At 41.6% G+C, this 27,462-nt stretch overlaps 2 protein-coding genes across 5 annotated transcripts in view; one reads left to right on the top strand and one right to left on the bottom strand.

Annotated features, from left to right (window-relative positions):
• The window catches only part of LOC124168780 (cytosolic carboxypeptidase 1-like), a 291,230-nt gene that overhangs the window by 171,670 nt on the left and 92,098 nt on the right, over positions 1-27,462 (top strand). The gene's annotated exons all lie outside the window — the stretch shown is intronic.
• Positions 709-27,462, bottom strand: LOC124168781. Of its 2 annotated transcripts, none has more exons than XM_046547081.1 (5): positions 27,158-27,462; positions 9,130-9,312; positions 6,789-6,993; positions 5,477-5,626; positions 709-1,577 (listed from the first exon to the last, which is right to left on the bottom strand). In XM_046547081.1, exons 1-5 carry the CDS (start codon positions 27,219-27,221, stop codon positions 1,088-1,090), a joined length of 1,092 nt encoding a protein of 363 aa, XP_046403037.1. In that variant the 5' UTR covers positions 27,222-27,462; the 3' UTR covers positions 709-1,087. The 2 variants fall into 2 exon arrangements, with proteins under 2 accessions (XP_046403037.1, XP_046403038.1); XM_046547082.1 differs by having other exon boundaries at positions 1,466-1,577; positions 5,469-5,626.

The raw sequence follows: 27,462 nt of genomic DNA, 5'->3' as shown, positions 1-27,462 counted from the left end.
CATGAAACTACCTTCAACCCTTTGCGGTCCAACGTCGAGACTGGCTCGACAAGTTTAGTGCTAAAAGCACTAGGCTTGTCGTAGCATCAGGTCTTACTTTGAGTTGAGCTCGACATCAAGGCAAAGCGATTTCTACTAGGGCAATGTTTCAAGAGATTATCTGATTTGCAGTCAACTCGAAGTTAGACCTGATGCTACGACAAGCCTAGTGCTTGTAGCACTGGACTTGTCGAGCCAGCCTCGACGTTGAACCGCAAAGGGTTTATTAATGCAAAATTAGTGTTAGGTTTCTTTGGAAAAAAACATGCTTTTGGAACGTTACAAAGTGAAGTTACTGTATAGATGGAGAGCCTTACCTGATTGAAGCAGAGAGAGAAATTCAAACTCAATGAGCTCTCCCCAGAAAGCATACCCTGAATGCTTTTGACTCTCACCCAGTCTGGAGTGAGCTCTACCCTCACCTATCCAAAATAACCATGGGGTAGAGGCACTGAGAAAAATGTGGAGTTGCTGTATATACACATATCTATGGGTGAAGATTTCTTGGTTTTCTCTTGAAGACTCAATGTCTTTAGGATGATGGCAAAGTTAGTCATCTAAATCTCTAACGAAGTCACCTGATGGTCTGCGTGAGAAAACTTTACTGGAATAATACCTAAGTATTGTGCAGAGTCTAATGAGTATACATTGGCAATTTTTGTTTTCAAATAACCTTTCCAATTTTTTTATTTACTTTGATCAAAGGCTGAAATAATAAGTTGCAGATCACAAAAATGGCAGGTCATTTGATGGGGTATGGATTGTCTTTGATATCCCCTGTGCTGGAGATCAGTCATGCACACATTGTAAAAAAAAACTACAAGCTGTCTGTCCAATTGCAAAAACGTCCGAGGGCGTGGGAATGACCAACGGCACACACATCCCGACTCACTTCACTCATGCCGTGGCGACACCACTGAGGAAAGAGAGGAACTAGTGATGATGGAAAGGGCTTCATGCGTCAAGGTCATCCATTTCTCTTCGTTCACGAAAATCAAACCTATTGGAGGCTGTCTTGGTTTTTCCTTTCCGGGCTTCCTGTCTCTCCTTACTTGATATCCAGGTTTTTGTCGGCAGTCATCTCGTTCCAGTCCGCCACCTCCTTGCGTGCCAACGTGAACGCGTCGTCTCCTTCGGGGGCCCCCTCTTGCGTCTGCTTAGGGCCCTCCTCTTGTACGTACTTTGGGCCTTCGTGATGGGGCTCGTCTTCTCCCTTGCCTCTCTTCTGGTCGTGGCGGTAGACGGGAGAGGGCCCCAAAGACGACGGGTTCCACGAGGGCGCTGCCAGCAGGGTGCCGAGGTTGGGGAAGAGGAGTTGTGAAGGGGGACGGATCGTGATTCTCCGGTTGACCTTGAAGCTCGGTGGAGAGGAGGGAGGGGGCAGCGTGGTGGTTGAGAATGGGGTGGTCTGCTCCTCCTCCTCCTCTTCGTTGTGCGTGACTGCTTCCTCGGGCTCTGCCTCGGTGGAGGGTGCATGGGTCGTGGTCGTAGGTTGAGGGGTGGTGGGCGTGGATCCTCCCGAGGCTCTCCTGGCTGACCTGCAAAGGGGTCACGAGGGGTGGAGGAGAGAATGGGGAGGGTGATTCTCGTCCGACCGGCGCCACTTTGATATTGGGACCTTAGTGGCATCTGTCTCTACGTTTGCGAACTCAAATGATTAGGCCACGCTGGATTCTAACCTCGGTCTGATCAATACAAAATTCAATGAACCTTCTAAAAAAAAGCCTAAATTTGTTTGCTATATTCATTTAAAATAGATGGGAGTGTAAAATGATATGGTGATATAAAATTGCTGTCTTATAGATATTAAAAAGGTATATGATGCAGATTGGGTATACCGGCTGGAGAAAAATTGTGTGAAATATTTTTTACTGTGGATCAGGGATGCCGACTTACAAAAATTATTGGGGGGGCCCAAACTGGGGATCTTGCCACGAGAAATTTATAAGTAGTGAGTTCTAAGTTTTTTAAGCATTTAGAAGAGTCATATGATCAACATAAGAACCCAGATAACTCGAATATCTGGACACTCCGGGGAAAATTGACAAGCTTGACACATTTTTTCCTCGCACCTATAATGAATTTTTGAGGGGGCTCAGGTTCCATGGAGTCGGTGCCACTGCTGTGGATAGCTTCCCTCAGTTGGAACCAAAATCACTAATTATCCTTGGGCGAAATACGCATCATTTTTAAACAGCAGAAACTTTGAGCCAAGCGCTCCAATTTTGCCCTGTATCCAAGGCCCCCGGCAACAGGGAAAACTTGCGGCCAATCAGAGTGGATGGCTCAAATTTTCTTTACTTTAAAAATGGTATGTTCTCAACCTAAACATCATTTGTAATTTTGGTTCCTACTGGCATCAATTATCCAAGGTTAAAATTTCTTCACGCAATGTTTCTCCACCCTGTGTACATACATACCTAATAGATGGGAATGTACAAATGTTACGGTGATATAAAATTGTTATCTTTTATATAAGAAATTTATATATGATGCAGATTGGGTGTATATTCATAAAAGAATCGGCAAATATTCACCATCATTATTGAAATCCTCTATGGATGAATATTTCTCGGCCTTTTTTTAATGAATATAATGCTTGAATTTCTTCATCTTCCATGTTTTTGCTGCGTTAGTTGTCAGAGGTTGGTGATAGTTTTGCCACGATTCCACTAGGCATCTTTACTTAGACCTGAAGATCACTGGTTGAATCCCGGAAAAACTGTTGCCAACCTCTGGGAACCAATGTGGCAAAAACCTGGAGGATGGAGATATCCACGAATCTAGAACACCATGAAGAGCTTAGAGCCAACAATGCTTGAATTTACTGCAGATAGGTTTATGTATTTTTTTAACTTACCAATCATCTTGCCAACAATTTGCAAATTTAATTTTTACAGCATCAGGGCCTGAAAATTTCCTCCACCAAACCTGAACTCTTAATTTTCTTTTCTATATTCTATTGTAAGCATTCCTAGTTTACTTGGCTTATGCCTTTGCATGGGTATCAAAATAAATTGTAGATGACATCATTTCATGCCATACAACAAAAAATATCATGACCCAACATTAGGTGAACAAGTTGATAACCAGATACAATGCATTTAAGTTATACATACTTTAACCTTGGCAACGGAGGATGCCTTACTATGAATACAAATGTAAAATTTAAGTTTGAGAATACCAGCTGTCCTATTTTGAGTTCACATTTCAGCATGAGCAAAGGAATAATCTCCTCATTTGCATAATTTTCTCTAGTCCACAATTTCAGCTTTTGGAATCAAACTATCCGTTTGTTGCAGCATGGGAATGATTATACTTTCATGTGCCATGCACTGCTGAACTGGGAATTCTGAGAAAAAGGGAGAATTTTTTACTTTTTCCATAGTGACCGCAGGTAATGTAGCGGACGTTTACCTTTTTCCTGGAGGTTTCCTCAGTTTCTTTTTTTAAATTATTTGTGTTCCTTGTTGGAAGTGCTGTATCTGAATCATTTTTGTTTGACGTTTCTCTTCTTCAACTGGGACTCATTGCCAAGAGAATGAGAAATATCTGCTCCATGCCTCACTTGTTAGTTGGAGAAATAATGTTGGTTGCTCCAATGTTGTGCCTATTTGAAATTTAGCCTGAAGACATTGGTCATTGAGAACTAAGAGGGGTCAAGAATCCTTTGCAAATTTGGCTGAGGTTTGTAGATTAAATATATGGGCAATTTTCTACAAATACTTTAATAACTTCTTCACAATCAGTCTCAATACATTGATTAATATCTTAAGATGTGAAGCTAATATAAAATGTATTGAAACTGGTCGTGTAGTGAAACTATAAAGTATCTATGGAGAATTGCCAGTAATTTTTATTTCACCAATATGTTAGAATTCCATGAGATGAAGCCTGGAACAAATCTCTATTTTTGGCTCAGGTTAAAGTAGCAGAGAGGCTGGAAAATTTCATTAGGGAGGATGGTTACAACCTGAGCTTTGTTTGTAAGGGTATCCTGAACCCTTACAATGCCTACTGTTAACTTGTTCCAGCCAATACTAAAATCAGCAAATGGGGCAACCAATGTTTATTGTGCACCTCATGAAGCTGACATTACTCATTCTCTTGAAAATAATCCCTGGAGGAGGAATGACTAAGACTCAGATGGATTATTTCCCAAAAGGAAAACAAATAATTGATGCTTGACCTCAGCCTTTGCATAATTTTAAATTCACAGGGAAAATTATGCAATTTAGGATATTCGTTTTCATTTGACTTTGTTATGATTAGTGCTGAATAGTTATTCTTCCCCCAATATAAGACGGGTATGGGTAAATGTTATTGTTTTAAAGAAGCAGTTGATTACCAGCGGATGTATGTACAAAATACTATGAGTGAGCAAGCGTTTGAAGAGTGACTCTGAAGCAAACTGGATAGTCTTCATGGATAATAGTGGTGGAAGGCAAAGGACTGTTGTGCCAAACCAGCTCAGTGCCTTGATAGCAGAGCTAAGATACTTTGGTTTCTTACATTCGAGCAGCAGAACTAGCCCCATTTCAAGTTATACTATTTAAGGTGTGTAGTTAGCTCACCGGTTATTCCTTTCTTTGTGCTGATTGGTAATTATAAGTAACTTCCAACAAAAGCCACAGGGCCTTTATGCTAACAAAATAATAAGATTAGGGTCAGTCTCGTAAATTCCATTCATGTAAACCTTCTCTGTGTCGTCTCTGCATTTCTTCAGGGTTATCTTCCACGTCAGCTTGTTTGTAGACAACAGTTTCGCTGGCTATCCTGCCAGCGTCTTCAGGTCGAAGGTGTCGGCTGTTGGTTTCTGTGCTTATATACCATAAGCTGGATGGGAGCTGCACTGTGATTGGCTGTCTGACTGGGTGCTTCTTTCGCGGATAGCCAGCAAAACTGTTGTCTACAAACAAGCTGATGCGGAAGGTAACCCTGAAGAAATGCAGAGATCAAACCATCGCTGTGGAAACCTACGTTCTAACAATACTTCTCTGTGTCAATACATATCTTCCTATAGCATACCCAACAACCCACTCTTATTCTTATTATTCATCAGCATCTGTCCCTAAGCAAGGCTGCTTTGCGGGTTGAGCGCTAAACTATGGATGAAAGGATCCAGGGATCAAATTCTACGTGAAGCCTTTGGACACCCATCAAAAATCCTCTTGATATGCCTCTACTGTGATTGCATGAAATTCACATGCCTGGTGCTAGCTCTATCCTCACCCATTCAAACAAACCTTTGCTTTGAATAACTGTTTGATGATTAGATTTCACTTCTTGTTATAACACCACTATTATCCCGGCTGAAGTTTCTATCGAATTTGTTGCCAGAGTCACAGTGTGGAGTTGAAGGAGTAGTCCGAATCCAAAGAGTATTAATGTCCACCAGGTCCCAAATGTTGTGGCGTGTTGTGTCTCACCTGCTTACCCCTGGGATGCTGAGACGGGGATGGAGCCGTAGTTGTAGTAATAGCACCTCGTCTGCTCGCAAATGAAGTCCTTGTCCACGTTGCAGTCGTCAACGTCCCACTTGAGATCGGGTGCACTCAGCATCACGCAGGCTCCGTCCTTGGATGCCCTGAATGCAGGAAAGAGGAAAGTTAGACCATTGCAATACCGCTGATTGTAATCATATTGAGTTAACTTATTATTTTCTCTCCAAAAACTCAGCGCATTTGGCTCATTAGCTAATTCTTTAAATTATCGTTGCGATGAAGGTCAAGAAATGAAGTGACTCCTATTTTTATTTTTTCCAGCCATCGCCTACTCTAGCTACATGCAGCCAATAATCGATGGCTTTAACCCTATCCCAGATTATTTGATAACGTTGAATACAACAGTGAAAATGCATGTGGTACCCTCACCCCTGGAACATCTCTCCCACCCCCTTCCTCTCCCTTGACCCTAAAAAAATGACCTTTTCTTCCACAGCCTTTAATATTCCCACTTCACGACATCCAAACCCCATCCTTCTTCTTACTCCATCCACTTTAGCGGTAGGACATATTTGAGGAAGAAATTGGCTGCACGTGATGCACTTGAAAATGTTGTTGTAACAACAAAACCCTTTGTGCGAGAATAAATTCAGTGAAAATAATGCAATGTCCTATACATGAATTGCCATGAGTAAAAGATCCCCTGGACCGGGAATCGAACCACGGACCTTTACTTTTCCGGGCCTCTTCGCAGAACAAAACGCCATCCAGCTTCTGAATTTCCATTGCAATTGCGCAGAGACTCATGATTCTTTATGATAGGCCCTCGCGGTCCATCTTGGATGGCAACTCGAGGAAGATTGGTTTTCAAAGAAGCCACAACCGGTTGAGAGCCTCAAACCTGCGTTAAAGTCGCGTATGTCGGTACCTATGTGTAATATTTCGAAGCCTGCCGCGTGTACGGCGGTGAAATATACGAGAAATGCCATGAGAAAAAATTCCCCTGGACAAGGGATCGAACCACGGACCTTTGGCTTTCATGGGCATTGCACAGATCACTTCGCTATCCAGGCTCCTGAAGTACCCATGGTTCGTGAAAGTTCCATGGCTCGATTGCCGGTGTAGGGGAATTTTTTCTGATGGCAATCCATGCATGTTTCTCCATCGATCACGCTGCAGGCTTCGAAATATTGCAGATTACCGCCATGCGCGGCATTAGCGCTGGTTTGAGGCTCTCATCCGGTTGCAAGCAGTCCCATTGATTGTGGGCCTCTGTTTTACGCAATAATAATAATGTGCACTCACAGCTGTCGTCCCCTGACGGCCTTGTCGTCATGGATACCCTCTTCCTCGGCGACGGGCCCGCTGCCGATGAGCGTGGGGGGCACGTCATCGTTGGACTCGCGCATGTAGTTAAAGGTCACGTTGAAGGGAAGGCCCGTGCTCATCCACAGGAACATGTCGCGACCCAGCCGGTTGCCCGACGTCCAGAAGTCATAGCCGCTGTATCCTGTGCCGAAGAAATTAGAAGCCACTTAATTATCGATAGTATCTTAATCGGGTACATTCTAGGGAACGATGCCCTGGATAATTCTTGCAGGATAGGTGGAATAGGAGAATGGTGTCAGAAGGCATAGGGTGAGATAGAATATGGAGCAGGTGACGAAGATTGTAAAACAGAAGAATTATCTAAGTGTTGAAAGACTGGTTGATGTGATTTTCAGTGGGGAGATGCGTGAAACCAATCTTCGAATTGCTGACTAATGATAATCAGTGGCGGATCCAGGATAGGGACAAGGGGGGCTAGTTGGGGTGCTTGGGGGTAATCTCCCAGCAGATGTGTGGGTCCAAATATAATTACCATTTATCTAGTGTAAATTAGTATAAAATGTATCACGTGTCATGCTAGGGGTCTATAGCTCCCCTAGCTCGAAGATGATGATAAAATTTATCGAACGAGTAAGTAATGAGGAAGTGCTACGAAGAGTAGGAGAAAAGAAAAATTTTCTAAAAACCTTGAGGAGAAGACGGGACAACTTAGTTGGCCACATTATGAGACATGATGGCCTGAGGAAAACAATCGTAGAAGGACAGGTGGAAAGGAAGAAGGGCAAAGTACGGCCCAGAATTAGTTACATAGGACAGATTATAAAGGATGTAAAAGAGAAGAAATATTTTGGTGTTCTTTCCCAGCTTATGATATTGATGAAGTATTTTCGGGTTTCCCACCGGATGAGGAAGATCGTTATTTTGTCACGCCCCAGGAACGATCCCAGAGGCAACCATCAAAACGTCGGCCTAGGAGGAACTCACCCGGTGGAAAACCCGAGAAGATTTCAAGAGAGGTGTAATACGTCGCTATGAAAAGGCTAGCGGATAGGAGAGAGCTGCGTTAAACCAATCTTACGACTGTTGACTTATGATGATACGGTAAAAAGGGGTAGTACTTTGCTCTACTTCTTTCCAATCCTTAACTTGCTCAAAGTGAAGAGTATGACGTTGGGGGCAGTGGCGCAGCGACGGAGGGGTTTTAGGGGATAAAACCCCCCCTCTAGAGCTGAGAGAAACTTTTAAGTTTAATCCATTTTTCTTAATTTGATTAATTTACTTTTATTAGAGTATAAGAATTTCTAAAATATCCCTCAGAAAGCCATAAAACTCACCATTTCGAACCATTAATCTTAAAAATTTTCTGAGGGTATCCCCCGCACCTCCCGATTATCCTGGCGAGTATACCACATACCTTAGGTCTAGTTGCGCCTAAACCACCCCCTAGCCTTAATTCATAGCTGCGCCCCTGATTTGGGGGGGAACTTCATTCAATTTCTGTGAAGATGTCTGGGCTAAATAAGTATATATCCCAATAGGGTGGTTTCCTATTATTTTTTTATTGCCTAAATCGAAAGATTATTACTCCTGGAGTACGAATTTCACACTTTTAGATTTTTAAATGCCGATATCTATTTTTTGCGATTAAATGAAAAGTGAAAAATTTTAAGCGCGCGAAAACGCGACGGCTAAGTATGAATGCTGGGAAAATCCCGTGTGACGTCATTCTGGTTCCCGCTGTCGCCGTGTGAGGTGACCTTGGGGCCAGGCTATGAGCGTCGCTACGATGGAGGCTGCTTGCAGGTAGCAGAGTACCCTGCTAGCAGGTAGCGCTTGGTTTAAATAAGTATTATTAATACCCTATCAAACGAAGGAAACTTTCCGACCATAGGCAGTTTTAATAGGTGATTATTAAGATATGTTTCCCTGAGCTCTGTGCCTCATGCATGCATTGGTAACCTCAGACGATGTATAACTCCTATCTACTCGTATAGAAACTAGGTCCCTGCGACGTCACGTGGAGTGGCATCGCATGGGCGCCAATCTGGCCTTTTTCAAAAGCGGTTAAAAATGACCATTGCCATTCGTCTAAACTGGGATTTCTAAAACCAAATAATTTGTATATTATGAATACACTAATGGTGGGTAACGAATCGCAATCAACGCCTTTCGTTTTCTTTGATGAAGGAAACTACCCAATTGCCATTTTAGATGCCAGAGGTGGCATTGAGGGCGTGGGTGATGGAGGAGGCGCGTGAAGGTCTTTTGGCTGTTCTGTATGCTGCACATAATCGTTTCGTCGTCGCCTCGTGCTTACCGGCGTTGGTCAGGTACTGCGTGATGGAGTCCGCCTTCTCCTTGGTCTCGAACGAGGCCAGCTGGAGTCCAAGGGAGCGGCAGTACTGGTAGGCGAGGAAGTAGTTCAGTGCCGGTGAGTAAGGGTTCATCCTGCTCACGAAATACTGCACACCATCCAGCTGAATGGTCGTGATCCTTTGACCTGTAAGCAGAAAGAGAAATCGATCAATTGAAATTCTTCATCCAATATGCGTTCGAAAAGCTCGTTTATCCCCGGTCTACAAGCTACCAAAATCGGCGATGGGGCAAGTTTATGGAGAAATTAGCGAAAAATTATATTAAGCTAGATCGTATATTTCCGCGGCGTTGGTTTGATCTCTGCATTTCTTCAGGGTATCCTTCCGCGTCAGCTTGTTTGTAGACAACAGTTTCGCTGGCTATCCTGCCAGCGTCATCAGGTCGACCTGAAGACGCTGGCAGGATAGCCAGCGAAACTGTTGTCTACAAACAAGCTGACGCGGAAGAAAACCCTGAAGAAATGCAGAGTTTAAATTAAGCACTCAACGAACCATTTACTTAATGGCTCAGGGGCGTTAACTAAAAAATGAACGCGTTTTCGACGCTATTTATTGCATAAAATGATATTGTATTTGGGGAAGGCGACCGGCAGCTAAGTCATTTGCGCCATAAGGGAAGGGTATGCACAAGGGCGTACCCAGGATGAAAATTAGAGGGGGGGCAAGCCATGGTTGTTCAAGTTGTAGCATTTAAGCATAGAATAGGTGAATGAAACCAACATTTTAAGAAAATTATAACAGCGCTTTATTAGTTTTTAAAATTATTCGCTGGAAGAAAATTAATTTAGTTACCCATCTTATACGGATATCATTTTCGTGGGCTCAAAGAAAATTTGTTGAAAACTTTTGTTTCAATCCAGTCCTGATTTTTCTTCAAGACTTTGGCGATTTTTGCTTCTAAGGGGGCGGGGGGCAGCTGCCCCCTCCTGCCCCTCGCTGGGTACTCCCGTGGGCATGGAAGAAAGGGTGGAGAGAAACCCGGCGTCGGCATTACTGCTCTTAACGAAAGGCGCCATGGGGATCACGGCTTTACGTTCCATCCGACGGACGGAGTGTAATTGAAGAAAATCACTTAGTTTAGCCGGGACTCGAATTCGTATCTCCCGATTATCGGTCAGGTATGCTATCAGTTATACCACTAGACCATCTTCTTTCAAGGCCATAGGTAGATCTGGGTTCGCATCCTGAGTAAGCCAAATGATTTTTTCATGAAGAATTTCATCCTCGGTGTATATAAATGGCAAACCTTCTTGATAAACTACATACTTGACATCTTTCTTGCTGCTCGTACGAATGCTGTAGTAGTGAATATAGGACAATGAGACTTAGTTTCTTTTTTATATTTATTTTTACGATGGCTGATTGGAAGACACCTTGTGAGCTGGAGGCGAGTCACGTCTCGCACATTTCCGGCTATCCGGGGTGGCTGACCAGATGAGTAACACGAAAGGAATCCATCGTCGTCAAGGACAGCGCAGATTCCTGGGAGATTCGGAGCGTTTTTTGTGGCGTTCTCCCTCGCGGCCAGATGACGGATGCTGGCGCCGGCCTTCCCTTGCCTTGCACTCGCGTCCACATTTAATTTCTTGCTGCCCGGGGCATCGCCGACTCGTGCGGAACTGACTTAAATTACGTGTGTCACGACTCGTTCGCTTTGGGGGGGGATGGCTTCTCGCTTCGCCTCACACACTTCTTTTGACTCTTCACGCCTCAACTATTACGAGCCCTTGCCTCATATCGAGGGTTTTACTTACGAGTTTCGGCGATGTTTCAGATGAGAAAGTTAAAGAGAGGTGCTATTTCGCACTCGTCTGACCACTAAGTTTCCAGGGATAGGGATTTGTGCGTCCCGCAAGGAAGCGTAAGCTGCCACCTTTTGTTCATTGTATACATAAATGACCTTTTCCCCAGAATAAGAAATAACATGCATCACTTTTCTGACGAAGATGTGATCTATCAAATTTGTTATCACTCTGGCATTAAAATTATATCTTCGAATTTAAACAGCTTACATGTGTGGAGACATGAGTGAGGACTCGAACTTAATCTGACCAAATGCACGGCTGGACATTTATAGAGTAATTCGTCCAACTATCCCCATGTAAATGCTGTGGATTTTGTCAACATAAAGGTGAAAGATGAAGTGAACTGGGAGTTAGAATAACTTCGAACATTGAATTAGTGATGGGTCTTTCGCGAATGATTCGTTCGGTGGGGAACATATATAAGGAATGTTTGGCAGATCCCTAAAGAAGCTAGGATTCGACAAGCATGTTGTGGGAAGATTTACAGATGGAAAAGGAAAAGAGAGGTGCTATTTCGCTCTCGTCCGACCGCACCTTGAATATGCAGCGAGCGTATGGGATCCGGTGCAGAAAGACCTAATCCGTGAACTTAATAAAATACAAAGGAAGGCTGCGCGGTTCGTCAAAAACTGCTACGGGCGTACAGACAGCGTTACGCAGATGTTAATCGAATTAGGCTTGGAGCCGCTGGAGGCTGCGCGTTAGGCTTAGATTGCTTGAACAATTGAAAATATATATATATTTTAGAGCAACACGGAGAACATTAGTATATTAGAGCTCCACGATATTTCCCGGTCCGACAGAAGCGATAAATTATGAGAGATATTTTGTCGAGCGGATAGATATGGGAATTCGTTATTCCCCCGAGCTATAATGGGCATTAATCAATGCTAGGCGTAATTTCGTTGGAGAATTTATTTTTATATGTAAACGGCTGGTGTCCTAACACCCCCTGCCACACGCCTTTTTAGGCGACTTGCGGAGTAGTATTTAGATGTGTAGCCGTTTGGATCTCTTAACTTCTGTGAACATTGCACGCGTTAGTGATGGGTCTTTCGCGAATGATTGGTTCAAAGTGATTGAATCACCGAGTGGATCAAATGACTCGTGCTTCATTGAGCGGAAACAAGTCGATCATCAATCACTCAGACTTTCTGTTTCATACAACCGATCATTACAATTATCGTTTATGTTCTGATGGTGATCTCTTGGGTTTACTGATTAGTTACATTTTATCTATAGTTTGGTGTCAAAAGAAATTGAGTGGTTTGCTCTTTTACCTTTTCTTATTATTGAGCTCAATAATTTAACGTTGATTAACTTCTACGTGTATGGTTCTAAAAAACAATTTTAAATTTATTTCCAGCGTTTCGCTATATTTTTTATATCTTTTTCAGGGCTGTGGATAAATATGATTACATTAAATTGATAGATGAAGGCATGAAGGATTATTGCAATATTTTTTACAATAATGAAGATGCTACTAGGCGTTTTTTCACCCACCGCGCATTTGAATGAGTTTACAAAATTCGCTACTCGAGTAGTTTGCCGATGTAGATGGTTCGACTTATCGGAGAAATTCCCATTTTGCATATGGAGTACTGCGTGTACTTGGCTAACATATTCATCGTGATGCGATCAGGATCCTCGCCGTAGTCGGTCAACGAACTCCTTAGTCCCACAGGGATTATGCGAAAAGACGATCCCGGGATCCTGCTTGTCCACTAGCAGCTGTCGTATTTTTCCTCCTAGATAAAGCGATTTATTGGAGTGTCCGACGTTGTCGCAAAACTAGTTTTAAATAGCGAACTTGGAGCGAGTTCTCGTGAAAGATGTTACGGCATCATAAAGTTGAGCAAGGTCATAATATATTCACCCAAAACTTCTCCCTTCGAAGGAGAATGGCTTAGAATTATTGAAATGTGTGTGCTTGAATGAAGTTTGAGATGTGATTCCATTGATTTATATTTAGTAAGGTCAATGACCGAACAAGGATGAAAAACATTGTTTTATACACCTCACTTCCTTCATGAATTATGTTGACAGCTTACTTATTGACAAAAATGTACAAGTACACAAGGTTTCGACCTCAATAGAATCTAATTTTTTTACTTTTTACTGTCACCTAATTCTCAATAAAATAAAAAAATTAGATTTGCACCATTTTTAATGTTAAAGATATGGGGAAACTGTTTTTTGGCTACTTTTTAAAGATAGGGTTCTTTAATTGATTTTTAAAAAGTAAATGTGATCAAATATGATTGAACTGATTGTATTCCATTTTAATTTCCGTATCAGTCTTATTTGGTTGCCTTTACACGAGCTGTAAATTTTGCGAAATTCACCACATATTCTTTCGCACTTACTCATTTACTGTTTTTTTTTTGGAATCTACTTGGTAATTTAAGTGTACCGAGACTTGCCTCAGCGAAAACTTTGCGGAGTCACCCGCAATGCACAAATTGCGCGAAAATACTTTCCTCTGCTTAGATTTTTATTACTATTTTATTGATATTGTTTAGAGTCATTAAAACTTGCGAATTGCACCTGTGAATTTCTAACTATGACGCGATCCAGGTTTCAATATTTTTCCGTCTTGAGCAGTGGCGTAACGTTGAATATTGGGGGGGGGGATGGGATGGCCTCAGGTGGCGACCCCTCCCCCCCAGGGGGGTCCGGGAAAATTTTTGAAAAATGGTATGCCTGGAAATACATTTTACATTATGTTGACTCTAAAAAATAAACTTTTAAGCGGATGCAGTTATTATATGTCAAAACTAGACAATGGTTAACATTTTTTATTTATTTCTGTGAGGCTTTGGGAGGGGGAATCTATCCCCTCACCCCCCCCCCCCCTATAGTTATACCGCTGGTCTTGAGATGATAAAAATTATTCAAGTCCGGGTCGTGTTAATTAAAATTCATAAGTTTTATTTATTTCCACCATGAAAACAGTTTACATTATTACCCCTAAAATCGTTAGTAATGGTTTGGAAGCCGATTCTCTTTTTTTTTTGATACTGCAGGCAATTTCAATGTTGAGCTAGGCTTAAGCCTGAAGTCGTACAGTCTTCTGGAGTCAATTTTCACGTCTACTTATTTCTTCTCTTTCACATCCTTCGACTGTTTCCACATACTATCTCAGAGGTCTTCCTATTTCGTTCTTGCAAATTTTAATACATTTACAATTTTCAAGCTGTGATTTATTTAATTAAAGGGATTATCCACGGTGATATCTTTACGGAGTCACCCGCACAATTAGTGATTTATTTATCAAACTAAGCTTTAATTTGCCCTGAATTGAGTACATTTTTAGATGCGTTAGTCGCATCTACTAAACACCGCGGAACGACACTTATGAAATAAAATTCACTTACTCATTATTAACTTTGTAGTATTCCATTATGTATAAATTTTCATGTATGTTACGCTATTAGATTTACCACTTATTTTAAAAGAAGTGGTATAATTATAGAGTAACATCCAGGAATACTTATACCACTTACTTTAAAAGGCGTGTTACATCCAAGAATAATTTTACCCCTTCTCTTAAAAGAAGTTGTATAAGTAATAGTGTAACATCCAAGAAAACCTACTTCTGGAATACTTATCCTAAAGACCATGTTTTTCTCAATCTCGAGCTGACCCCATGGTAAATTATTTTGGGGGGAGTAATTGTGGGAGATGGGAAAGGAAGGATTTTTTTCTAACGAAGATGAACGGCGGACAAGGGGTGGGTGGGGAGCCAATTACGGAGTGGAGGAGAGAAAGTGAATTGGAGGCTTCGACCTACAGGGTCCTTAACCCCTCTCCACCGCCAAGGCAATCTCCTCTTCCATGCGCTGCTGCTTCCTCCTGCGAAGTGCGCCCCCAGGCGGCGGACAACCAGAGGACTCCCCTCTGCAGCAGCGGCGGTCAAGGAACCTCCTCCAGCCATCGAACTCCCTTCCCCCCCCGCCCCAGGAGAAAAACCTCCCCTTTTTTCACATCCGAGCGCTCCTTCCTTCAAACTGCGGGAGCGAGTCTTCGATCGAATATACTCTGTGGTGTCGTCCTGTGCAATCCCTCTGCAACCGCTCCCGGAAACATTCTCAAAGGAAGGTCGATCAAAGTATTATCTTCGAGTTTCGATCAAAACTCTAATTTTCAACTTCGATCTTGACCATTTCGTTTGATCTTTGCAGCGTCACTACCGGCCAATGATAATGTCATCCGTCCCGAACGAAAGGCTTTTCTTCAATGCCGGCAAAATTGGAAAGCACCTCCACGATAATCGAGAAAGCATCGAAATTAGTTGATCTTCCTTAAAAAAAGTTTTAGTGAAGTCAAATTGTTCCTGGTGGCAATCTCAAAACTCTACTGTGGGTGCATTTATATATTTTTACGACTAAAAATTCATGCATTTTCCGAGTATATTATTTGGGATTTTTTTCTGCATCTCAAATGTGTACTTAGAGTGTTTTTCGACCGTAAAGTAAATTTTATTGTGAAAACTAGTTTTTTTTTTAAATAACCGTCGATTTTTTTGATTGCTCGATCTTTCGATTCAAATTTCGATTCCTGTTGAAAAATCGAGCTTTTCAATTCGATTTAGAAATCGATTGATCGAAAAATCGATTTTGCCCGATAGTTTCTCATCACTATTGTGGGTAGTATGTGTGGGTAGTGTAAACACAGATATCCTATCGAGCAATCCCCTGCTCCCCGGCCGTACCTCACATAAGGGATGCATGCTATCTCATTGCATCCGCTTCGCCCGTTGAAATCTCCACTCCCCTCTGCTCCTCTGGTTTCGGGAGGTCCAGAAGGGTGCGTTGCCCTTTAAGGTACAAACATCCCTTCCTTCCGTCTCCTCTAAAGAGGATCTTGCTTCGCTTCGAGAAGAGGACGCTAATTGGACGTCTTTTTTTATTTGCACAAAAGAAACTTTGACCCGTCATTCCTCAAGCTGACGTAATGCTACGAAATGTTTTCGTCGCCAATTCTCTCGTCTCGGTTTTTTTTTACGCTTTTGCCTTTTTCGGTCGGATGACGGTGGTGGAACGAGGTATTTCCTGCAACTTGTGAGAATCGGTGGAGCAGAATGTGTGGTCGAAATTGTTGGGGTTAGCTCTACCCTCACCTATCTAAACTAATCTTAAGGTACAAAGGAATTGGATGGATGAGGCAGATACTTTGTGGAGATCCATTATGAGATATGAAGTGAAACACTTTGCACTTTCCACATAAAAATTTATTAAAATAGAGTCGACATGTTTCTCTGCACTGCAGCATTATCAAGACTCTTGATAATGCTTCTTGTAATCTTGAGTCTTGATAATGCTGCAGTGCAGCGAAACATGTCGAGTCTAGTTTAATAAATTTTTATGTGGAAAGTGCAAGGTGTTTCACTTCATATCCCTTAAGGTTGATGGCTTTATGAGTGATTGATTTAGTTTTGCTTTCTGGTTTCTGAATTTCGCGGCATTAAATTTGCCATATTTATCCATGATACAGGCTAATTATTGACAAGAGTATATGTTCAAATGCATATTCAGATGATCACACTAGGTATGAATGACTTTATCTAACTTCTCGAAAGCTTTGATGATGTATACTAATTTTTATAGGTATAATAGGTATTTATTCCCTGATACTTGTCGGGATATATGCTCTGCAAGAGTGAATTCAAATTTTGCGTTGATATTCACATTTTTTTAATTGGAATTCTGGAGTAAGAAAGTGCTTTGCGCTCCGAGAAATCATTGTATTTTGATTCGTGAGTTGTCTTATTTTTTTACTAGTGAAAAAGACAAAGTTTTGCTAAGCCTAATTTCATTTATACTGCAAACCCGGGTAAAGCCGTCGGACACTGCCGGACACAACCTCGTGGTGTGAGGTAGCCCAGGAAAAGAAACGGGCTCCCCTCGCCCGAATGGGTGATATGCACACGCTTTCGGCTAAGTTTGGGGTGAGCTCTACCCTTACCTACCCAAGTCATCCTTCGGTTAGAATCACGCGAGTGAGCATCTTATATTGCGCGAAGCTTTTTAGTCCAATAATGACGTCTCAAGGTGGAAATTACTGAGTATTTCATTTTCCTAATGTGTGGAAATAGGAAAGTGCCTCATTAATATAGTTATTCTCGAAAGTCGATTTTATTTTCGGTTATGAATTCACAAGACTGGCTATGAATTAGTCTTACGATTCGGCTTGAAAATTCCCATGAATATGCAAAGGCTATCTTTGAATCAGCTGACATTGGCTTCATCATTGTCTCAGGGTCACGTTAACGGGTGAGGAGGCAAGCAAAACGTGTTTGCGAAGAAAGCCCATTCTTCCATCAATCTAAGTCCTCGTGTTATCCACGCTACGGTGGACGGAGCACTGTTCGTAAGCCGTGACTATGTAGTGCGAGGGTTCTCCATAGAATAGCCATTGTTCAATCGCTGTGCACATTTTATGTAACATGAGGTTATTTGGAATCATTGCTTGACCGAATACTTCGACCAAAATAATGATGAAGTCCTAAGAAGAGTATGAGAGAAGAGAAGCCTCATGAAAACCTTAATAAGAAGACGGAACAACCTTACAGGCCACATCTTGAGACATGATGGCCTGATGAAGACAATCGTCGAGGGACAAGTGGATGGCACGAACGGAAAAGGAAGACCTCGAATGAAATATATGGAACTGGCCAAGAAGGATGAGAATATACCGGTGGTATTAGTGAAGCTGTTATTTGTGCTTTCGGGTGACTCCGTGAAGATAAGATGCTGGCTAGTGAGCATTTATTTAATTAAATAATATGTGTTATAAGTTTTACTTTTAGTAATGTTACCTCGACCTCCAATATCCATTTTGTAAAAATTTACTTTTGGCGTGGTGTTCTAGAGGGTGGAATACTTGGCTGGTGATGCAAGGGTCCCAGGTTCAAATCCCGCGTGAAGACTTCGGGCACTTCAAACTGGAGAATTTTAGAGCAACTACGAGTAGGCGTGTGGATTGAAATTAGCCCCCCTCTACCCTGAATGTGTGGAGATAATACGCCCGTGACCTACTCTGGGATGAGCTTTACCTGTAATCTTAAACCAAAGCAATCTTAAGGTCGATCAGTGAATGAGTTAGTGAATCAGTTTTGCATTCTAATTTCTGAATTTCATGGCTTCCAATTTTACAAATTTATCCTCAAATAGGCTGATTATGAACACCTGTGACGTAGAACGTTATATACGTTTTCCTTTCCGGCACCGAGGAATTATGCTCTCACATTGGCTCAAAGTGCGATCGTTTTCATAGCTCTTACTATACCAAGCTACTACTATACCATGTGATGTTGAAAACAGTGTTGGAGGGTAAATGCTGGGTAAACGAGGGAGAGGAAGGAAAAGAAAAGGATTTTTTAGATAAAATGAAAAGGAAAGGGCCTTATTGTGAATTGAGGAGGGAAGTACAAAAAAGGGAGGGCAGGGTGCAAGAATACTTCTAAAGTACGCCATGGAGAACTACCTTAATCGGTAGAATAATTTAATAATAGTTAATGATACAGTGGAACCAGGATAATTCGGATTTCTTAAATCCGAAATATTCTTTAATTCGAATATTTCTCTTAGTCCTAAGCGTTTGGCTTTCAAACAATGCCTAAAAAATCATGGATGATTCGAATTTTATTATGGATAATTCGAATTTTTGGTTTGTCAAATTAAGATATAAATTATAATTAATAGAGGTGCCCTCTGCCAAGTGCAGCTAGCACCATGTGTTAATCAAAAGCGTTAATCAAAGTATTTATATTTCAAGAGTGTCAATTTAATATATAGTTTTCTTTGGAAACAGGAATTTCATTTTTTTTGGACCTATTTATTATGGACTTTGAACTTTAATTCGAATTTTTGGATAATTCTAAGTTTTTAACTGACCCCTTGATGTTAGAATAATCCAAGTTGCACTGTACAGGGTGTCCCATTTATCTTGACCACCCGAAATAACTTTTTTTCCAGATGCAAATTCAAAAATTGTTTCAAGCAAATGTTCATTAGCCGTCAGGGGGACATTAATCAGCATGATTGCCTTCCTTGTAGCTTTGTTATTTACAAAGATATGAACAGCGGTATGTATTTTTTAAATGGCACCCTATATTTTTTATTCGGCAATTCATTTCCTCTCCTATAACTCCTCCTGTTCATATCTTTGTAAATAACAAAGCTACAAGGAAGGCAACCATGCTGATTAATGTCCCCCTGACGGCTAATGAACATTTGCTTGACACATTTTTGAACTTGCATTTGGAAAAAGTTATTTCGGGTAGTCTAGATGAATGGGACACCCTGACGTAATAATAATTATAATTCTTCCTACTTACCATGATGGTTTTTTCAACCTCCATTGTAAGTTAAAGATTTTGAGTTCATCTCCCAATTTTCTTTTTAATAATATGTTTTCGTCCGTCGTTAAGTTTTTCTGAAGGCCATAGTCCGTCCAAACCCTCCAATGTCCTCCCATTGTATTCCTTTCCTCTGTGTCGCCCTCTTTGGTATTCCACTCAAACATTCCGCGCGTCTGCCTTCCTCTTCCTTCGCATCCTCTATTAACACCATTTCTATTTCCTCCCTCGCCACACGTCTAACGCTCCCTCATCGTCCATTTACTTCTGTCGATAGAGATAAAGTAGCGAGCGCTCGAAGCCGTCTGCCGCAACTCTAAAACACTAAGTAGAAATTACATTTGCATACTACCCCGCAAGCCGCCTCTATCGGCGTGTGTTTGGACACTGGCTGTTAACAAAAAGAGGGTGTGATCTAACGAAGTCCCGTCCAGTATTTGTTTAAGTCCTTTATCGTTCGGGGGAAAAAAATAATTCCCATACCTATCCATTCGGTAAAATATGTCTCTTAATTTATCGTTTTTGTTGGAATTTAGTGGGGTTTTAATACGATGGTCGCCATGTTTCCATTCTTAATTTCTCAAGCAATCTAGCTCATAGCCTTCGAGTCTCTATCGACTCCCGGCCCACTTCGTTTAATGTCTGTGTAGCGCTTTCTGTACTCCCGTAGCAGTTTTTGATGGATCGCGCAACTTTACTTTGTATTTTTATTGAATACGCGTAGTAATCCCACCCCTTCCTCTCCACTGGTCTTACCTTTCTTTCCATTTTGGTCACAAATGATGTCCCGTTCATGCGACTTAAGTCAGCACCTCGGTAACAAGCCAACTTGTATTCACACTGTAGCTGTTTACTACGCTAAATAATACTTTTGTAGGCTAAATAGCACACTTGTGTCTTTACTACTGTGAAGTGTTTATTCTCACTTCGAAATTGTTGGCCAAGCTCGCTTTTTTTTAGTATCGGCGAATGCGAGCGTCACGCTGGAAGTTCTTGGAACATTCCCGATTTTCTGTACTGCGTGTTGTAGCGGATATTGTGCCACAACACGACCATTATTACCCATTGGTACCTTCGTGTGGCAAACTTTTGAAACTCGTCTTAGTACAAAAAATTGTATTTCACTACAAATCACTCCACTTATCTTTCTTGAAAATCCCCTCCACTTCACTGAAGCTTTTTCTCCGATCCATTTTCGCTCTCAATGTGTAGAATTGCTGATATCGCTCTTCTCTATATTCTTCCTTTTTCCCGATGTCGGCTGCGCGAGCAGCGCTCACCACGGTCAAGTAGCAGCGGTACGAACTACTGATATCTCGATAACCAACCAATCCAGACGATGGTTAAGGGATACTGCAGTGCGGACCTCGGTAACGACCGAGGTTGTGTGAACATTTTTATTATTCGTTTAAAACTTGCTTTATGAACTTGAACATTTTGGAGGAAGTGGATTAGACCTTTGCTAACATTTTAATGTTTCTAAAGAAGTAAAAGTATTTATTGTGAAAAAATACTTGGGTACAATTTTCAAATTTGAGATACTGGCTGATATTGCAGTGGTTCGATTATTGAGGTGGATAATGGAAGCGTGGAAGGACGAAGGTGTAGTGAACAATGAAGTCGCGGATAGCCTTTATTCATTGACATCGCGCGTACTACCCTAAGGCTTCACTAAATCAGCCCCCTTATGGAGGCAGCCATTCCCTACGTATTCCAGTGTTTTCAGGCTCTATCTGGTGGAAGTATGGCGTATTAATAACTCTGGGTGGCAATTTTCCATAATACGTCTAATAACACCGGTTTCAATACATTTCGCATTATAGTCATGTGATACCATCACATTATTCGATCACATGGTATCACCCGAACCATTGGAGGCTACCATATGAAACTCCCTACCAATTGAAAAAATGCTACCAAAAGAAAAAGAAAAGAATGGTGGGACCCAGCGCATATCGTAACCTCGGTAACGAGTCTTTCGAAGCTGTAAAGGAATATTCATCGCATTTAGTTAATCGATTTCTGCCTTACCAGTTAGCGTTTTGCAATTCCTCATGCGTTTACTGTTTAGCAATAACTTATTGGTGGAGAATTTATCAATATTGGGTTATGTTAACTCATCGTTTGCAAGGGTACTTCCTAATAATATATGTATTATTAAATTCATAAGACGGATTAACTCTACATTTCGCGGCTATGTCCTCTAGCACGAGTCACAGAAGTAATTCAAACTTCGGTACTTAATCTTTCCTCATTTCCTCACTGATAACACACCCAACGCGCCTGTCAGCATCCCTACTATCAAAGCTGTGGCCCCAAAACTGATTAATTTCTAATCGGGCACCAGGAAATTTCATCGCGGGGGTGTATTTGAGTTCAGAATGGTGCGAGCAACGGTACCTCATCGTACTTCGTAGTCCCCTCTTCCGTGCTGAGCCTCCCGTGGGCTTCCAAAATAGGCGTGCCTCTTCCGGAGGCGTGATCGCACGGCTTCCTCATTCAAGCGACGCGGCGGAAGGAAGCGAAAGCGAGGAGGGAGTGCGGACTGCTGAGGACGGTGAAGAGACGGATCGTTAACCTTGGCGCTCGCTCGAGCCTGAAGGTGAGGATTCCATTGTGAGTCTCTCATCGCCCCAGGCGAGCGTACGAGAACGACTCGAAGAGAGGACTTTCGTTTTCAATGCTTTTTTTTCAAGACGAGGCAACGCTCGCGCTCAACCGATCTGTTGCCATGACTTGTTGAAAACCTCATCTACAAACGTGTACGTACTCAGTGGCGCAGCGAGGCGGGGGGGGTTTGGGGGATAAAACCCCCCCAGAGCTCAGAGAAATTTTTAAGTTCAACCCATATTGCTTAATTTGATTGATTTTAAAATAGAATATTGTAAAGATTAATAAAATATCCCTCAGAAAGCCGTCAACCTCACCATTTTGAACAATTTATCTATAAAATTCTGCAATATATTAATCTCGTACCTACCACTTTCCTGGTGGGTATACCATACCCCACACACCCCGTCGTTAGTTGCACCTAAACCCCCCCCCAGACTTAATTCCTAGCTGCGCCCCTGTACGTATTACCCCGCAAGGCGCCTCTAAAGGCCATTTTACACGGTACACGGAATTGCGCAATCTGATGTACGTGCGAAGGCGCAATCGAAATTGAGTCGTGTAAAGCGTGAACTGCGAGAACACATGCGAGAATGCGTGGACGCGAGACGGAAAAATAGCCCCTGTTCTAATTTCGTTCATGCATTCGCGCAATTCCACGCCATTTTAGAGATAAGTACAGCTCTAACCTGCGCAATTCCGTGCCCCGTGTAAAACGGCCTCAAAGGCGTGTGGCTGATAGTGTTAGGACACCACCCTTTAGCAGATAAAAAGGAAATGCTCTATTGTCAATAACTTAATAAAACTTTTGGGATAACCCGCATCTTAAGACTCATAAGTCGTCACATAAATCCTGGAGAGGTCCCCTGCTCATGGGAAGAAACTTTGACCACATTTAAGCCACATGACTTGAGTTAAATCAAAAGTTTTATCAATCCACAGCATATGGACCGCGAAATATTTAATAACTCATCAAATGTTCTTACGAAGTGCCGCCTTTTTAAGAATTTATTGAAGTCCTTTATTGGCCGGGGAAAAACGAATTCCCGTACTGAAGCCCTCGGATAGGCACAAATGTGTTTCATGGTAGGAAGAATATTACTTTGCTTTTCTACAAAACACACACTTTATTGCCGACTAGTTTCGGTACACTGTACCATTTTCAAGACTAGTGGAGATTTTCAAGACCTATTTCAACTAGTCTTGAAAATGGTACAGTGTACCGAAACTAGTCGTTAATAAAGTGTGTGTTTTGTAGAAAAGCAAAGTAATTTTCTTCCAATATAATGAAATTCTACAAAGTGAAGGCCTCAACAATTCAGTGCACAAATGTGTTTCACTTAAGCGAGGGAAGAATTCCTAGTGCATGAAGTTTTAATTCCTACATAGCACTGTAACCCTAAGACTGGTGTGTTTACTGCAGTTTTTTATTTATCTCTTTTCCAATGCAAGTCCGTTTTTTCTATGACGTTCATCTTCCTGGTATTTTTGCTCGATGACGCACCTAAAATTTATGACCGTGAAAGCTAAATAAGTAATTCATATCGTAAATAAATCAAGTAATATTATTTCCTCCATATTACCCCGCAAACAACCTCAGTGCGGATGTAGCATGGGTTGTTAGGAAATCAGCCGTTTACAAATAAAAATAAAATGCTCTTACGAAACTACGCCTAGAATTTATTAAATCCTTTGTTATTCGGGGTAAAAACGAATTCCCATACCTATCCGTTCGGAAATATCTCTCCCTTAATTTATTGTTTCTGTCGGACCTAGAAACGTGGTGGGGTTCTAATACGATGTTCTACGTGCCACTCTGAAACATATATATTCTCAATTTCTCAAACAATCTAAGCCTAGTGTGCAGCCTCCAAGTCTCTAGCGCATCCAGCCCGAATTCGTGTAACGCTATTTGTTCGCCCGTAGCAGTTTTTTTTACGAATCGTGCAGCTTGCGCTAATACATTGAAATATTCTTGGTAGTGTCAAATTTGGGTTGACCTTTTTCAGAACTTCACTGACTCTCCAATGTAAAAAAAATACCTTCGAAACAATCATTACACAGTTATGACTGTTACATTTCCAATACATTTAAAGAGAGCACATCACTCACACTCGACCGGTGTTTGAATATTCACTTGTTTAAAACTTACGCTATCAATTGTAACTGTAAGGTAGTATTAAATTTCCAAAATTATTCTATTTCTGAGAAATTCTCACCATCTTGTTTTTAATTATCTAATTGTTCAACCCTGGATGCTACATATTTTTGTGAATGGTGGTTTCTACGTCACGAATCTCTTCGTGTTTGAGAAATAAAATGAAAGGGGTAAATATTTCCCAGTGTTGAGATAAATACGTGTATAGTTAAAGTAATTAAGGCTGCTTGATTGTAATCAAGGTATGAAGCATGTGCCCACACATTAATTGGCCATGGTAAATAGAATCGAATGTTAAGCAATTAGCTGATACGTGCTATTATGATGCGAACGATGAGAAGCTCTGGCTTGATGTATTTCTCCACATGCACGTGTTGATTGCCTCCGTTCATTCATCCTTCGGGTTTCCCATTTGGAGTCCCGCGGAGCATAAATGGTTCCCGAGACACCTTCCCAGTCTTATGTTGCGCGAAGGCTCTCCCTCGCATTGACCCTTTGGAGGTCAGCAGCTCTCGACGACCCTAAATGTCAAGGTTTTGCTTCTCACTGTAGGTATGACGACTTGGGGCTTAGAGGATGCATCATTCCACCGGGAGTATCATTTTTCTTTAAAACTTTAAAGTATCCTTTTAAAACTTGCGTAATCATCTGGAAATGTTCAGTTCATAGTTATCGCTCCCTTTCCAAAATTGACCTGGACTTTAAACGCAGAAATTTAACACATGAGAAATACTGATATAAAATTTTAAAATTTGAGTGAAAGTTAAATTTGGGAAAGGATTTATTCGATATATATTCCGAAAATTTCAAAATAATGGCTTAATTTTTGAAAAAGTAGTACTTAAAGATAATTATCGGTTAAGCGGGTATCATTCGTCTTTCTAAGGCTGTTGTTTCATGCTTACACTATGCTTATTTCAATGTTGAGACTTGGACTTCGTCAGCATGTGTGAAATTCTACTGTATTAAGTATGTACGCGTATGAATATGGAATCTAATTCCTCAATTAGTAGGGAAAGACTAATGTGCACGATTTTTATTTTCCACCTGATTCCTGATTAGCCTTGATCGCATTTCTCAAATAATCTTATCCCATCCTTAATAAAGAAAGTATCCCACTATTTAATGATCGTTTTGCGTTGAAGCCACTTTTAACTAATCGTGGAACATCTGGGTTTTCCACCGGGTAGGTTATCCCATAACTTCCGAAGTTTCCGGTCTCAAGTCGAGATCCATTCTTTGGGCTAATGTTCTCGAGACCAGATTCGTCGGCATTCATGAGATAACTTCCTTGGTGGGAAACTGGAATAGCCTTGAATGGCGTAGTACGCCGAGAAAGAAACAGAACGTGAATCGTAAGATGTTATGCGTAATGAAATGAACACCAAACTTTTTTTCTTTTACGTCATCTCAGCGGGTGGCTCTGTGAAATCCATTGAGGAACATCGTTGCGGTGGTTTAGATAACGTTTGATCGTTGTCCCTTGTTCCGAGATGTCCTTACAAATTAAGTGACAGGCTGGGGTGATATGTGAGCGTCCCTTTTCACGTTCTCTCTCGCTGTGACTCAATGCAAGGGGCTTTTGGCCTGCGCTGTTTAATCGGTTGCTTCTTGAAGGCGTAAAGATGCTCGGAACGAGAATAAATGGCGCTTTTACGGAGGAATACTTAGCAAAAAAAAACTTTTGACGCGTAAGGTAAGCTACAAGGCCTGTTTTTGTACGCCTTTCGGGTAATTTTTAGTAGTTCATTATTTAGGAAGCTTTTATTTGAAGATGTTTAACTGCGTGTGTTCCTCCCTCAGAGGACGAACTTAATTAAAATTTGAATGGCTCTAGATTATTGTTGAGCCCTTGAGTATATTTGGCTATGACTTTCGTTCTTCAACTTGGATAAGGTGTACAATTTTAGTTATCTTAATTAACATGGAATGATGATATTGATGGCTCAACACTGATTGTGCCCTTTTCAATTGTACTGATTGTGTACCCTCATGCGTGCTACTTGAAAATTTTAACCCGACGTTGGTGACGGTGTAAAGATCTATCATGCTAATATTAAAACTTTAGGTCAAAAGTTGGACCGACGTTGCTTTATCTCAATTTGGACATGCTCCAATCATTAGTCTATTTTGACCCTTAAGCAATTTAGTGATGAAATATTGGAAAATAATCGTAGTATCCATGAAATATATTCAATTAAACTGAGAATTCGAAGAGAGAATTGAAAATTAAACTATAGGACGACCGGAAATCCATGATCAAAATTTGTAAATAAATCGTGGTTGATAAATGTTACCTACGGGTGAGCTACTTATTGGTATCCTTCAGTAAAAGTCTCAGGGACGTAGTGGTTCAGTTAGCAATGTTGTTAGAAGACTCATCTCTTTACCACGAAATGAACCGGAAAATATCTCACTTATTTTATCGTTTCTGTGGGATGTAGAAACATAGTGAGACTCTAAACCGATTATCATGTCGATCTGGAAGATATTTGTTTTTAATGGCCCATGTAACATGAGTTTATATCGCCGTATTCCACAAAATATTTAGAAATGATGTTTAATTTTGCCGAATAAAGCCTTTTAGTATCTAGCGATTCCTGGTCTAATTCGTGTGTAATCTGGACTTAAGTTCTCTGTTCTTTCGAATCAGTTTTTGATGAATATCGCAGCTTTTCTTTTTATTTTACGTGGTCCATGAATAAAATATCTCTGCGCCGGATCCCATATGCTCGAATCGTATTCAAAGTACGACCTGACGATCGCGAAGTAGCACTTATCTTCTTCATCCGAATGACTTCTCTGAAAACTCTTAAAGAATCCTAGCGTCTGCAGAGCTCTGCCACAAATATATTTTATACGATGCTCCTCTCGGTAGGCTATGAGTTATCTTAACTCACGGATATTTGACTTCTTTTTTCGCCTTTATGTTAACACCATCCACAATATATACATGGATATAGTTTGACGCTATGATACTGCCGTGATACTACGTCTCTTAAGGTTTTACGTGAGTATTGAGGGAATGTACTCACCGCCGACGAGGCACAGGGTGCCGCAGGCGAGCAGGAGCGCCGCGAAGACCGTGGAGGCGCGCATCTTGGCTGAGAGCTGTCTGTAAGGGTTGCGTCGGGCGTTGGAGTCTCGGGTGGGGGGTTGTTCGCGCGTTGAAGTCTCTGGGCTGTCTGCGGCTGTGCGCTCGAGGAAGTAGGGATGACACTGTCCCGCGCGCCTCGCCGCCTCTTCCTTTTGTTGGCCGAGGGACGCCCTCCCCTCCCTTCTCGGAAGGCATCCGACGGGCCGTGGGGAAAGGCCATGATAAACAGCCCTACCACCCCCG

Source organism: Ischnura elegans, chromosome 12 (assembly GCF_921293095.1).
Source record: "Ischnura elegans chromosome 12, ioIscEleg1.1, whole genome shotgun sequence".
Taxonomy (NCBI): Eukaryota; Metazoa; Arthropoda; class Insecta; order Odonata; family Coenagrionidae; genus Ischnura; species Ischnura elegans.
Note: the sequence above shows the minus strand (reverse complement) of the source record. Positions and strands in the feature narration are given on the sequence as shown.